The sequence below is a fragment of the Thamnophis elegans genome, chromosome 2, assembly GCF_009769535.1.
Source record: "Thamnophis elegans isolate rThaEle1 chromosome 2, rThaEle1.pri, whole genome shotgun sequence".
NCBI classification, from domain to species: domain Eukaryota; kingdom Metazoa; phylum Chordata; class Lepidosauria; order Squamata; family Colubridae; genus Thamnophis; species Thamnophis elegans.
Window position 1 is genome coordinate 132,329,560 of NC_045542.1, and position 15,661 is coordinate 132,345,220.

Below are 15,661 nucleotides of genomic sequence, written 5' to 3' on the forward strand. Positions count from 1 at the left end.
CCCTATTTTTCTACTTGCATTTTTACGTGCTTTCGAACTGCTAGGTTGACAGAATCTGGGACAAGTAATGGGAGCTCACTCCATATGTGGCGCTAGGGATTCAAATTGCCAATTACCGAACTTTTTAATCGACAAGCTCAAAATCTTAGCCCCTGAGCCACCATGGCCTTCATGTCAATTTAAAGTGTGCTTAATAAAATAGATTTGAAAAAGATGGATGCCTTGGATTCATTTTTCAGGGCATGTTAGTTGGAGGCTTGACAGAAAGTTTCTGTGACAATTTCTAATGCTAACCAAGGTGTGTCAAACATATTTAAATTTTTCTTTTTGATATTGTTGCATTTATCAAACAGTGACTAAAGAGAAAGATTCAAGGATGAAGAGCTAGCTGCCGGTCCCTTTCCTTACACTGGCACTGAGACATTTGAGGGGTGCCATTGTAGGTTTTTACTGACCTGATACAAGCAGGTCATCAATGTTTCATACAGAAAGAGCAGTGAACTGAAAGATCATTTTAAACTTAGCATTAATTTGAGGCCAATTTGAAATTGTTGATAGCGTATGCAAATGTAATAAGGCCACCAAGAAGACACAGAGAATAGGTGATGGTGATACTTAAAAATTTGTAGTGCTTTTATTCCTATAGTCTTTCCTTTCTTGACACATCCTGGATGTTTTTCTGCCATTGAGCTACGATTGTAGAAATGTGAGTTTATTTCAGTGGAGTTACTCTAAATAAATGCAATTTGGCTAAAAAGGACATCAATTTCTTGCCTGAATGAATGAAGAAGCAACAGCTCAGAGGAGTCTCCAAATAGTGAGGAGATAAGTTTGCTTATCTGGAAAATGTTATCCAATTTTTGGTTTAGTCCTTGTTTCAATAAGCTGGAAACAACAAGCAGAAAATGAAATACAAACATGTACTCATTTAGATCCAGGCTAGCTCTCCTATGAGTGAAAGGGTTGTTTTGTGATTTTGGAAGGGGGTAAATTCAAAAAAGTTGGTTTTGTGAAACTTCTATTCATTTAGTTTACTTTATTGGTTATCCCATGGGCCATATCAGAGTGCAGAGTCCCAGACACAAATTATTACTAAAATCTGATAAAATAACTGAAATGGATTGGAATAAAATACAGTTTTAAAATGAAATTGGAATAAAGTAAAATATTATTATATAGATAAAATAAATAAATATGATAAATTATATTTCGGAATCACCCTACAATCCAGAGGTGGGTTCCAGCTTCAGTTACTGCCGGTTCACTCAGGAATGTGCTTCGGGATGCACACTTGATGTACACTACACACTCATTGCAGAAGTAAAAAATTGCTTCTGTGCATGCGCAGAAGCAAAAAAAACAGATGGTTGGCGCCTATGGCGCCACTGATAGAAACCAGTTCGGGAGCATGGCTTGCCGATTTACTATCTACTTGGCCTAACTGGTCTGAACTGGTAGGAACCCACCTCTGCTACAATCTACCCCCAATCATTCTCACATATGCCGATCTCAACCAAAACCATTTTGTTCAAGTACTGTGCTGTGTTAAATGTTTCATTTCAGATTTATAAAGATTAACAGATTTGGAAGGGACCTTGTAGGTTGAGCCCCTGCCCAAACTGACCCTAGACCAATTTCTGACAGATGGCAGTCCAGTCACTTCTTGAAAGCTTCCAGTGATGAAGCTCCCACAACTTCTGAAGGCAACTTCTGTTCCATTAGTTGATTGCTCTGTCAGAAAATTTCTCCTTATTTCCAGATTGAATCTCTTCTTGTTCAATTTCCATTTATTATTCCTTGTTTGGCCTTCAGGTACTTTGGGGGATTTCATTTCATTCATTTCTTCTTACCCCATGGTCCCAGCTATCTCTCCAATTTCTCAGAATTGACTTTCTTCCAAAAGGATGCAGAGACCAGTGGGGAAAGTGGAAGTGGCAACTCCACAGCACTGTACAGTAAAAGCCATTTTAAGGCAGTATAGTAGAAGCCATTTTAAGCACAACAGGCTGTATCTTAACTGACCCCCCCGGGTGGGGTTAAGGGTGGTCTTATGTCCACAGTATTTGTTTCCAGAGGGTAAGCCATCTGTGTAGCAAGTTGGGTTGAAATTGCTCAAGGCATTCCAGAGTTATGCTGGAACACACCACACATACAGAGAGAGAGAGAGAGAGGGAGGGAGGGAGGGAGGGAGGGAGGGAGGGAGGGAGGGAGGGAGATATGATGGACGGATGGATGGGCGGGCTTTTGCTTTGAACTCAAGGGTTTAAAGACAGAACAATGCCAACAATTGAGAATGGAGGGCACAGTGGGCGCATGAGGAATAAATATTGGTACAATTTTACTTAAGGCCACAAACAGGCTTTGCCCTCCACTGACAGACAGTTTGGGGAAAGACATGACTATAAGCACATATCACTGCCACATCATTTTTTTGAAGAGAGGGAGAGTTGGCTGCCATTTGTATATTTTTAGCTTGTTTTCTTAAATAAATTTTTCAGTTCGCTGAGCTTCACTGCTTCTGGAGGCTGTATTAATATTGTAATTCTATAGCTGGATGATTTTTTCATAATAGACGACCAGAGATGTTTGCAAAGTAGGATCCAAAAAACCAAGATGGCAATGATGAGAATCCAATAAAAGTTTGGTAATGTGCATTGCATGCAACATGCACAAAAAACAGGTGGAGTTCTGATTTTACCACCACAACCATTACCCTAATGGACACCTCTGAGTACCACAGTCCAAAGGTATGTTTCACAAGGTTTTCATTTCTGTACAGATGTTAAAAGTATTGTAAAGGTTCATGCTAATAATTTTAAAAAAAACCATGAAGCATTATAATTGAGACAGGGACAGATTTGAAGTTACCTATAAAAAAAATATCAGTTCCAGGCACAGTCACCTGGTCACAACCTTTTCTATTATCATGAGGTGTATTCTAGTTAAATTAAAATATTCGTTCAAAAGGTTCATCTCACTACAGTATAATCAATTAGCCTACAGCCTTTTATACCACTTTCCATTCTCTTACATGTGAGTGTATACATATATTTTCCTTTCTGGAAATTCATAAAAGTTGAGTCTGTTTAGAGGCATCTATCAGGCTCCAGTTAGTTAAATTATTTTATTAGCATGTTCCTACTGTATATGGTTTCCTACCCTACCCTTCTTTGGGTAGAGAACATCTTTTTTCTTCCATAACAATCTTGCAGTGTGCATAGAAGGAGAAATGACTGAAAATTGCTGCTTCAAACTCAATTCCTCTACCCCAGAGGTTCCCAACCTCTAGTCCGTGGGCTGGCACTGGGTTGCAGCATGTTAGAAACCAGATTGCGCAAACAAGCGAAGCCCTATTTCCTGGATGCAAGCAGCATGCAAAACCATACCTGGTCCATGGAAAAACCTCTCCCCATGGAACTGGTCCCTAGTGCCAAAAAGGGTGAGGGGCACTGCTCTACCAGAGGCCTGGGAATTTTAAGCTTCTATGCAGGGTATCAGCTTTTCCTATCACCGCACTCTTCTGGATAAAGAGCTCTAATTATCCTCCTGGGATCTTTTGGAGTCACTCTTCCAGATTAGGAATCACATCCCTGAGTGCTGCTAACACCACTGGGACTTCTTTGGGACCACATCTTCTTCAGTTCCTCCTTCAGTCCCTGGTATTTCACCAGTTTCTGATAGTCCTTCTTCCTGATGTTGCTGTCACTTGGTATTACATCCATCACCCATGGTGTCTGCTGGTCATTATCTACTACTATGATGTCTGATTGATTGGCCAGTACCTGCCTGGCTGTCTGGATTTGAAAATTCCACAGGATCATAGCCCTCTTATTTTCCACAATTTCTGTGGGATATCCAGGGGTGGGTTTCTGCTGGTGTTACTGCCGGTTCAGTATGTGACCATGTGCAGTTGCCTGTAAATAGGTCTGAGCATGCACAGAACATTAAAAATATCACAAAAAAACATGCCGCAGTGAACAGGGAACTGGTTCGGTGGTATGGCAAGCCTGCCGTCCCTACCGGTTTGGGTGACCCAGTCGCAATTTCCACTACCGGTTTGCCCAAACTGGTGCAAACCAGTACCAACTCACCTCTGGGGATATCCCACCTACACTTAGAAGGGTGTAGACCACATTTCCTCTACAGATGTTCCTGTATATAATGCCGGCTACTTAGTTGTGCCCTTCATGTAATGCTGTTCTTGCTTGCATCCTACAGTCTGCCAGTATGTGTTGGACTGCCTCTGAGGCCTCTCTGCACAGTCTCTCTACACATCCTGCTACTATTTGTTGGACTGAGTCTTCTCAGCACAGTCTTATCTTGTGTGGTAGATCCTAGCTTCTATTGATCTGCAGCCTGGCGCCTGTTCTTGTGCTGCTATGATCAGTGCGTCAATGCTGTCTTTCAGTCCAGCTCTTTCCAAGCACTGTAGGAATTTCCAATGTCTGCCATCTCAGGTATCTGTCTCTGGTATATTCTATGCAAGATTTTGGCAAAATACATATTGCAGCCTTTCTACCATCCCATGCCTACCTTCTTCATTAGAAGATTGGTTATTTTCTTTGATTACAAGTGCTTTACCTCAACTATTTAAAAATTAAGTGGATGGCAAATGTCTTAGTTCGAGTCTGGTGTAGGAAACTTTCAAACAACATTATATTCTTTATCTACATCAATTATCAAGTCAGCTTATGATGCCATTTGAGGATGGTGGTGTAGAATTCAACTATTCCAGCAGAGGGCAGTCAAGCAAGAACAATTGTATAATGAGAGCAGAGAAATGATCCTGCCATTTCTACACATTTTTTCCCCCTTTCCCCACCGAGAAATGAACGTCGTAATTTTCTTTTTGACAAATGTCTCTTTGGCAAGCCAGATTGCTCTTCACTTAACCTACATTTTAAACATGAATATGAGTCACAGTATTTTCCAGATAACAAAACGATACTTGTCTGAAATGCTTCTTTCCATGCTAAGACGCAGGGATCCCTGTTAAAGAAAAGAGGTGTTTCACTAACCTTTGTCTCTTCTTTTCAGTTCAGGATATAAAAGAGATACTAAATCGGCTTGTTCAAATAACTTATCTCTAGTGTCTCTCCCTCATATCGTCTTCCTTTTTCCAAGATTTTAAAGCAGCTATGGTTGTTTTTTTTTAAAAAAAGAACTAAACTTAAAAGAAAATTATTCTTGCCACTTGTGAATCCAAACCATGCATAAATTGCAAAAGAGAGGTAGAAGAAGAGAAGGTCTGAGTGTATTTTATTTCAGCTATGTTAAATATCACAACAGATATTTAGAAGCACAAATATATCTAAAATTATCTAACTGGGTAGTGTCACTTTTCTCTTTTCTGCAAAATCCCAACCAGGAGCATCAATGGAAGAGAGTGAGAGTTAAGGGGAACAGCTGGGGCTAGACAATTTTAACATTTTGCACACAAAAGAGGCAATGCCTTGATTACATAGTCGTGCCTGCCATTTTGACTTTTTTTAACCTCTCCTTTAGATGTCCATTTCTCTAATGTTTTGAGGGATCCAATTCTTAGTTTTGTGAGTTTGATACCCTGTTTCCTCTAAAATAAGACCTCCCTGGATAATAAGCCCAATTGGGCTTTTGAGCACATGCATTAAAATAAGCCTTCCCCCAAAATAAGCCCTCCCTGAAAATATTGCAACACAGCAGCTGCCTCCATGCTTGTCTCCTCCTATACCTCAAAATTAAGATGTCTTCCCCCAAAATAAGGCCAAAGGTTTATTTCTGGAGTCAAACAAAAATAAGACCTTGTCTTATTTTGGGGAAAACATGGTTCCATGACCAACAACTGTATTGATTTGTGGGAATTAAGACCAAATTATTCCAGCAGCCATTCTTCTATTAGCCAGCTGTGTGACTCACGGTTTTTGTGGAAATGTCTTAGAATCTTACTGATTTTGCAAAATTTTAATGCCAAGCTGGGTTTCTATAAGATAAGATAACTTTATTGTGGTTGGTTTTTTTTTACTGTGAGCACACTGGCTGACATTAAAAATGAAATTCTGTTGCTTACTCTCAAGTGTAAGTGTATATCTACTGAAACACATACATAACACACATCTACACAGATCTGGATAGGAAACAGCTGCAGCAGGTGCTGAGCAGGTGCTTCGGCAGGCCTGCCAAAGTTTTAAATAGAATAACAGAGTTGGAAGGGACCTTGGAGGTCTTCTAGTCCAACCCCCTGCCTAGGAAGGAAACCCTATACCATTCTAGACAAATGGCTATCCAACATCTTCTTAAAGACTTCCAGTGTTGGGGCATTCACAACTTCTGGAGGCAAGTTTTTCCACTGATTAATTGTTCTAACTGTCAGGAAATTTCTCCTCAGTTCTGAGTTGCTTCTCTCCTTAATTAGTTTCCACCCATTGCTTCTTGTTCTACCCTCAGGTGCCTTAGAGAATAGTTTGACCCCCTCTTCTTTGTAGCAACTCTTGAGATATTGGAATATTGCTATCATGTCTCCCCTAGTCCTTCTTTTCATTAAACTAGACATACCCAGTTCCTGCAACCGTTCTTCATATGTTTTACTCTCCAATGCCCTAATCATCGTTGTTGCTCTTCTCTGCACTCTTTCTAGAGTCTCCACATCTTTTCTACATCGTGGAGACCAAAACTGAATGCAGTATTCCAAGTGTGGCCTTACCAAAGCATTATAAAGTGGTATTAACACTTCACGTGATCTTGATTCTATCCCTCTGTTTATGTAGCCTAGAACTGTGTTGGCTTTTTTGGCAGCTGCTGCACAGTTACTACTATTGAGCAAGTTCGGGTGTTGGTTGTTGGTGAACTTGCACACCACCCCAAGGCAGGGTTCAGTCATGGCCGTTGTGGAAACCCAGCCCTTGCTTCAAAAAGTTGTCTGAAGTATCCAGTCAGGTTAAGCTAATCAAGAGGAAACTAAGGGGATCAAGTAAAGAAGCAATCTGGAATTAAGGAGAAATTTCCTGACACTGAGAACAACCAGTGGAACAGCTTGCCAACAGAAGGTGCTTCATCACTGGAGATTTTTAAGAAGAGAATGAAAACCCACCTGTCTGAAATGGTACAGGGTTTCCTGTTTGAGCAGGGGATTGGACTAGAAGACCCCCAGGTGTGTGTGTGTACACATACATGTATACATACATACATGCATACATACATACATAGCAATAGCAAAAGCAATAGCAGTTAGACTTATATGCTGCTTCATAGGGCTTTCAGCCCTCTCTAAGTGGTTTACAGAGTCTGCATATTGCCCCCAACGATCCGGGTCCTCATTTTACCCACCTCGGAAGGATGGAAGGCTGAGTCAACCTTGAGCCGGTGAGATTAGAACCGCTGAACTGCAGATAACAGTCAGCTGAAATGGCCTGCAGTACTGCACCCTAACCACTGCACCACCTCGGCTCTGTATACATGCATGCATACATACATACATACCTGTCCTTTTTAAATATATAGCGTAAAGAGGAAACCTGAGAGCTCACAAGGCTGATGGAACAAAACTGTGACTGAATCTGGTTGTTCTGCTTCTGAAGCCTCGTCCCAGAAGACAACAAGGAAAATAAGCTGTGAAGAGGATGTGTAGTGGCCCAGATAATCCTGTGGACTCTGCTCAAGCTTGACACAGCCTGAATGATCAAATATTTATGCTTTGATTGCATAGTTTGGGGTTACATATTTGTGTACAGGAAAGCTATTTATTTCTCTTGGAATGGAAAGACTATTCCAGCCTAAACAGAATACTAGCATTTAAGTTCTAGATATTGAAAATCATTGGGTTCGCATCAATGGTGGCTTTCAAAAATTGTTCAAACCTACTCTGTGGGTGTGGCCTCCTTTGTGGGATGGCTTGCTGCCCATGTGACTGGATGGGAGTGCCTTGCCACCCATGTGACCGGATATGAAGATGCTGACGACACTTGTCAGAACCATCTTAAATTACCTCACACACAGCACTGGCATGCATAAGAATATGATGTAAACTTGTTTTTTAAAAGGTATCTTTGGTTTGCGTTAAAACAACTTCAACACACGCAATGTTCTGATTGCACCACAAATGCAGTAGTCATCCTTACCTTTCACAGAGGCACTGAGTTTTATTAATATGAGCTTGATAGTGTAGAATAATCATATCCAAGGACCAGTGGTGGGTTTCAAAATTTTTTGGAACCTCTTCTGTAGGTGTGGCCTGCTTTCTGGGTCCACTGGTGGAACCTCTTCTAGATTTGACGAACCGATTCTACCGAATAGGTGCAAACTGGTAAGAACCCACCTCTGGTTCGCATTCTACAAATCTTCAAGGGATTTAGGATGGGCATCAGACTATCATTGATATAAACCCAGCCTTTTGGATTCAGGAGTGCCTTGTTCATTTGTTAATGAACATAGCCGTCTGTGTCACAGACAGGAATTGCCTAGATCTAAGGTTCTCTGAATGGTAAAAGACACATTGTGTATATGGTTCTTTATGATCTCCATAGATGTAACCATTCTTTTGGAGACCTGCTACTTTCATATTCTGCATTGGGCATCTTTTTCTTATCTGAACTTTAGGAACATGCTGTGTCCTACAGAATAAAGTCCCTTGGAATAAGGCCTTTAGACCACCCTTAAAAGCACCACGATACCATTCCAGAAAACATTTAGTAAAACCAAAATATAGCCTATGGACTCTCTGGGGCCCACACTGGATCTGGTTTTATGCTGCTAGCAAAGAGTTAAACTCAGAGTAATTTTCCTGCTAACAATAATAATAATAACATGCTTTGTATTGAAATTTGTTCTTTAGTTTCTTTTCTATCTTGGCAAAAGTGTTGGTGTGCATCAATGATATAAGGTATAAGTTTGCTAGGGCAATTACCCATTACTGTTGAGCAGTTGAGTGGTCCCTTGAGAAAATGCAGGCATAATTTGTGCATAAGATATCTTAAAGCTAAGGACATAGGAACTCCTTTCCTCCTTCTTCTGTAGGAGAAGGGGGGGAAAGGGATAACTTTCTCTTAACTCCTGGTTAGTGTTTGGTCCATAAATTCAACATAACTTTCTTCCTTCTTGTCTTTTAAACCTTTCTTCTTGTCTTTTGTTTCCTACACAGAGATTCTTGTAACAAGAAAGTCAGAGATCACAAGAGGTGATCCCGGTGAGGTATTCTTTCTTATAAGAAACATCATGCTCACTTGATGTATCTTGGTCCTCATGTATCTGGCAGCTTTATAAAATATAGGCTCCAATTCTCAAGAAGCCCACACTTCTTCAAGCTGCTGAGGTGTTTTATTTACAATTAGTATGTGAAGTAACTTTGTAAAAAATCAAAAGTGTTTGCTCTGTTGGCTATTTCACTAGCATCGTTTAGCATAGAGAGCCATGCGCTTAATCCCTGCTATTTTATCTGTAAGTCACAAATTTATTATTCTTCAATATAGCAGACACGTGATAGCTTGCAAGATAACAAATGCAACATTGTGATACAAGTTCCACTATTTTGTGCATGATTCAACATGATGTGAATGTGCAAAAGGAACAGGGCTTTTGTTGGGACGTTGCATGTGTCACCTCACCAGCAATCAATGCCTAGATGAGCAAAGATAAACAACTAGATTATGGGTGTCAAACTTGCAGCCCATGGGTTGGATGCGTCACGTGCTGACTCCGCCCCTGCCCAGTTTAGGGAAGGAGGAAAAGTCCCGATACATCACATGACGACACTGTGATGGTGCGAGTTTGATACCCCTGATCTAGATTATTGATCTAGTGTTAATCTAGATCAACAGTAGATCAATAATCAAGAAGTAAATGATACTCAGTGAAGAAATTACCAACTCAGACAAATAAGTTAACAGTAAACAAGAGTTTAATCAAAGAACCACCAAAAACACTCCACCCAACATAATAGGGAAAGCCACTAGTATATAAAAGGAGAGGAAACCTCCACTGCTTTCTAGTACTGATGTTATTACCTAGTTTGGTTACGAAACATCTGCAAGAAAACAACCAAGCTCAGAGAGGAACTCACAGCTACAAATATTCTCTTCTATTGCTTATTGGGATTAATAATTTTTGTTTTTAATGGTGTCACAGTAATGTGGTTTTTTTTTTTTTACTTTTTGAAATTCAGAGCTAGTCTTGGTAAAATTGAGATAAATTATAGGTAGCATAGAAATATAAAATGTAAGGATGCAATAATACCATAGAGATTATGTAGTCCAATCCTGCCCAGTAGAAAAATCTATTATTATAGCACACCAGACATGGTTATCTTTTGAAATATATTCAGCAAATCAAAATCTACTCTCCAAAGAAATTTTTTCATTGCTGAGCAGTTCTTACCATTATAATGTCCAAACAAAATCTATTTTCCTGTAATTCAAATTATTTATTGATTATTTTTCTAGAACAACATTGGATAAATCTATCCTATCTCCCCAAACTGTCTTTAACTCACACCAATTCTTCATAAGTTCATAAAATGCCCTTTATCATTTGGTTGCTCCATTTTTTTTATGCCCTTCCTAAAATGTGTGCAGAAATGGACAAAATATTGTTAGTATTTTAGTTAGTAAATTCTTCTTTTTGCTCTTAAAATTTTTAATATTAATGATATAAAATGGCAGAGTCTTTTGTAACCTGGAATGTTGAAAAAGTGGCATATTTTGTTAAATGTAGATAAACATTAATTAAGTTAAAGTAGATGGGATCAGAAACTGCTTTTTTGCACTAGATGAATATTCTATCTAAGTAGAAGTGTTTCTATTTTAACGCATAGATTTACTAACTAAACCAATTGTTGAAGAAATATCAGAAGAAGACTGTTTCCTAATTTTCTCAGTGCCAGATGGAGTGATCAATGTTAGTACTCTGAAATTGATATCGTCCAACTATAGACTCTCCAAAATAAATGCATAATTATTCTCAACACTTTTGTGCTAAACCAACAGACCATAGAATTGCTATAAGTGATTTATGTCACACTGGATTCTTTTCTGGATTTTAATTTCCCAACATCTAAATTATATTCTCATAGTAATTTGCTAAATTACATATCATAAATGCTTTGCTATATTAGGTATCTGAATTTAATTTAGATGATATTTGGCATTCTATTAATTCTTCCTGGTATATACTTTACTCTCGTCATACACTGGACATGCTTTAAGACAGATGACTTCTAGATTACTCATTCTTGGTTACCTAAAATGGAAGCAGGTGAAATAAAAGCTATTATGATTTCAAAACATGTTCCTGTGATGGTTATTGCTCCATTTGAGGATCATTTACATACATTCTTTAAATGCATCTTAAATCTATCCCTGTTGAATGATACATTCTGCTAACAGATGGAAGATTCTCTTAACAGATGGAAGAGGAAATGATAGATTTTTTTTCATCTTAACCGAGACTTGGTTGCCTCCCTGACTTTGATATGGAATACCAGTGCAGAATTCATTTGGAGTCTTCAGAAATAGAGTGACATTTAAGTTGAAGTAATAAATAAATAAATATCACGTGCTTCCTATAAAAAAGTATCTACAACCAGTTAAAGTTTTAGAGGAGAAATTTTTATTAGGTTGGAAAAGACAACAAGGGAGTAAAATCTAAAAATTGTTTGGCTTCTAGACTTAATCAACTTAAGCAATATAATATTGTATCACTTCTCAGAATACAATTGGACATATTCTTTACTAGTCTTATTAATCAATGTTTCCTGGATTTTATTTTAAATGGTGTAATACTACTTTTTAATCAACAGGAGATGAGTTAGATTATTTTTAAACAGAATGTGAGCTTACTACACTTGTCAGGTTACTTAGTTAATTTCTTTCAGTAGTAGCTCCGACCCTTTGGAACGATCTCCCCGTGGAGATTCGTACCCTCACCACCGTCCAGACCTTCCGCACAGCCCTCAAGTCCTGGCTATCCCGTCAGGCCTGGGGATAAAGATCGTAATCTGTCCCCACCCGAATGATGAATGAATGTTGTGTACTATTTTTACTCATGTATTGTTTCATGTTTACTGTTTTGTACCCCCTTCCCTATATTTTGTAAGCCGCCCTGAGTCCCCTCAGGGAAAAGGGCGGCCTATAAATAATAATAAAACTAAAAAAAACCAAAAAACTCAAAACTTTCAAGAAGTGAAGAAATCACCACTTTATGTAAAACTATGGTGCTGGTCTACTTCATTGATTGGTATAAATGTATATTGGATTTTAGTCTCTCTCTCTAGTACAAAGGTGGTGGATGATTTCTGATCTGCAGCAATGAATTAATGTTTATAATTGAAAATATATGTGAATAAGAGTATGCTTTCATCTGTGTACTTTGTTATATGGAAGTAAGAGTTGGATATGCTACAGAAACATAACTGAATGCAGTCTGAACAAATATCTAAAAACTTCATGTGTAAAGCAGAAAAGATAGAATCAAGAATGCCTGCTGAATAAACATGGATTAATCCACAAATGAATGACCAGTATGAAAGAAGTATTTTGAGGTTGATTTGGCCATTTGTAGAGCGAGAAAATGCCCTCAATGAATCCACTGATTAAATGTTTTCATGTGTATTGGTACTTCAAAATACGTCTGATGAAAGTATAAGTAAGTTCTCTCAAGCATTGTTGGAAAAACAGGCACAAAAATATCCAGGAAGGTGATTGAAGTCTGGGAAATGGACCCCTCATCAGTCAACAGGATTTATCACCAGCTTATCAAGTATTTAGAAGGTGAGGACTTGGCAGCACAAGGAAACAACAGCCAATGATTTAATAGCCAGCCATCAACACCCTAATCAACATCAAAAAAGTCACATGCAACAGACACCATATAAATATAACCCAGAATAACCCAAAGCACACACTCTCTAGAGCAGGTGGGTCAAACTCAAGGCCCATGGCCGGATCCGGCCCACAGGGTGCTTAAATCTGGCCCATGGGGCCAGCCTGAAAATATGAAGGGACCGACTGCAGTGACTTTGATGGCTAAAATGGAAAACATACAGCCCCCCACACCTCATTTTCTCCCTCCATGGCCTTCTATAGCACTTTGCTGGCCAAAACTGGGTCAAAAAATGGGCCCAAAATGAGCCCAAAGTGGCCTGAAAAATGGGCACAAAACAGCTCCCAAAATGGCCCAAAATGGGCTGAAAAATGGCCCGAAAACATGCCATGCATCCCATTTTTGGCTGGCAGAGTGCTGCAAGAGGCATCAGTTCCCCCTCCCCTTTCTCCCCATCCACCAGCCCTCAGAGTAGAACTACAATGCTAACCCAGCCCTTGAAGAAATCCACTTTGACACCCCTGCTCTACAGACTTCTGCTTGAAGACTAAAGACAGCTTGAAGACTAAACCTCTGGTCCTGGCAACTGACTCTGATTGGGTTCTACAACATGATCCCGGGAAATGTATATTTGCCTTAATTCTCTCAAACATGTATAAAGTATTTACTACAATGTACATGAACTCTATAGGAATTTCTTCTGACTCAATTTACAGAAAACTGCTTTGTAAAAGGGCTCATATAGCACTTTGTAAAATAACACAGGGATAATTTTTTCCCTCAAGTTTTTATAAAAGAAATTGGATTCCACTATGATTTCTGGTATGTTAAGGGCCAATTTTACATCTATGCTGTGGGCAATTACAGCAACTCCATTGCCTAAAAGCAGGCATAATGTTGAGTACATCAAAAGCTGTAAGATTCTATTTCAAAGCATTTCTAGCACAGGTGCAACTTCTACCAGAAACTCTACATAGTTGATGTCTATCAGTGCAGCATACATTGACTAAGATAAGAGTTTGTGCTTTTCAGTTTTCTCATCTGTGCTCTTATCAAACCTATTATGCTAGTAAAATGCAGACAAAACCATGAAAGATTACCTGTGTCTGCCCAGCTTATGTGCCAAATCCAGTGCTAGTTGAAGATTACCTTTTAGATGGACATGGTTTTCAAAATAGGTGATATGGTTTACCAAATACACCTATATGGTAATGCACAACACCATCTTAATGTCCAACATGTTACTGATAGGACAGTCATAATTTCTGTAAAAAGAAAGGACCATAAAGAAGAAACAGTCTTCAATCCTTCTTTTCTTCTAATATGTCAAGCACAGGAAAATCAGGAAGTCCAGGTAATTCATATGATTATAAAGGTTTATTGCAAGCTTATACTCTGTACAAGAATCTGAACTACTAATGGTCAAAACAAATAGGCAGTAGGTAAGAATCAATGGAATTCAAAGTGGGCTGGACTGAGATCTCTTGTGGGCATTTGAGACTGATGACATGTTTGACCCTTCCTTTGGATTCAGCATGGTCATCTCCTACACAATCTTTGTGAAATTAACCTACTCTCAGATGGTCCCACTTCTAAGGAGTGATCATTGTACCACATGGCAAAGTTAGTATAAGTTATCTCTCCTTCACTTCAGTAACAGAACCTGGAATAGTTATAGCTCTGGGGAATAACTTGGAAAATATCATTTTCTGCTAAATCATTGATTCAAAAAGAGAGTGTTGTTCCCTCTTTGAAAGTTAATCAGATACTGAAAAGTAATTCTCTGGAAAGCTTTCCAGGACAGCTTTTTTCCCTCACACCAAACCCATCATCAATATGGTTCAACTCTGAATCCCCATCAATTATTCAAAGACATTTAAGCAAGCTAAGCAAATATGTAAAAATGCATGTTTCAGATATTTCATCTATATTTTTAAGCATTGTAAAGTGGCTTAAAGAGTTCATTAGCTTGATTCTTTAAACCAGTCTAGAAAAAAATGGGAAGGGGAGCAGAAGAAAGGCTTTTTTTAAAAAAAAGAGTTTAATTGATGACAGCCAAAGTGATCCACCTTGTGGGAAAATGCCCACCCTTAGGAAGAACCAAAATGGGTGGAGATTTTGTAAATAAAAAAAAGCTCTTCATTGGCATGAAACAAAATGCACTAATGACTAGGCTCTCAGCCAAAGAAATTGAGAGTCCTAAGCATTTAAAGAAATAAAGATTGTACAGAAAAGAGAAGGATGCAAAAAGTCTCATAAGGATTAATTTATGACATTAAGATGAAAGGGCAACAATTAAATAACAAGAACTTTTATCCTTTCTACTCCTTAGAAAGTTCCTACAATCTACATAATGCTTTTAAAATGCTGTTAATTCCAGGATCCCTATTCCTTTATTAAGATGAGTAATTTCATCATACTTTCCCAGAAAATATCATGATGGCAGGGGTGGTATACACTTACCTTCCCTACTGGCACACAAATGTGAGTGTGCATGCTTGTGCACTCAGTTCGCTCGCACACAGCAACTCCACACATGCGCAGATCCTTCCGCATGTGCACTTATGGCAAAAAAGGGCCTAAATGGGATGTCATAGAGCTGGGCATGGGTAGGCAGAGTCACCCGCAATTTCCACTACTAGTTCGGACAATCCGGTCTGAACCAGTAGAATACCATCTCTGATGATGGGGGTTTTTTTATTTGTCCGCTGAATAATTTCTCTTCGGGATCATTGACTTGACAATAGGACACTCATCCATGACCCTTGCACAACCAATGTGGTGCTCCAGGCCAAAAGTCTGGTTAATTCTTTTGCCAAATGTACTATGAAAATAAGAAGCCTATTTTAATGAAATAGAAGATTAGGCCCTAGTT

At 38.9% G+C, this 15,661-nt stretch overlaps 1 protein-coding gene across 1 annotated transcript in view; it reads left to right on the top strand.

Moving 5' to 3' along the window:
• The first annotated feature begins 13,948 nt into the window (after nucleotides 1–13,948).
• Nucleotides 13,949–15,661, top strand: part of MDFIC2 (MyoD family inhibitor domain containing 2) — a 60,881-nt gene continuing 59,168 nt past the window's right edge. The window contains 1 exon segment of the mRNA XM_032239111.1: nucleotides 13,949–14,140. Coding sequence (XP_032095002.1) covers nucleotides 13,949–14,140 — 192 coding nt within the window.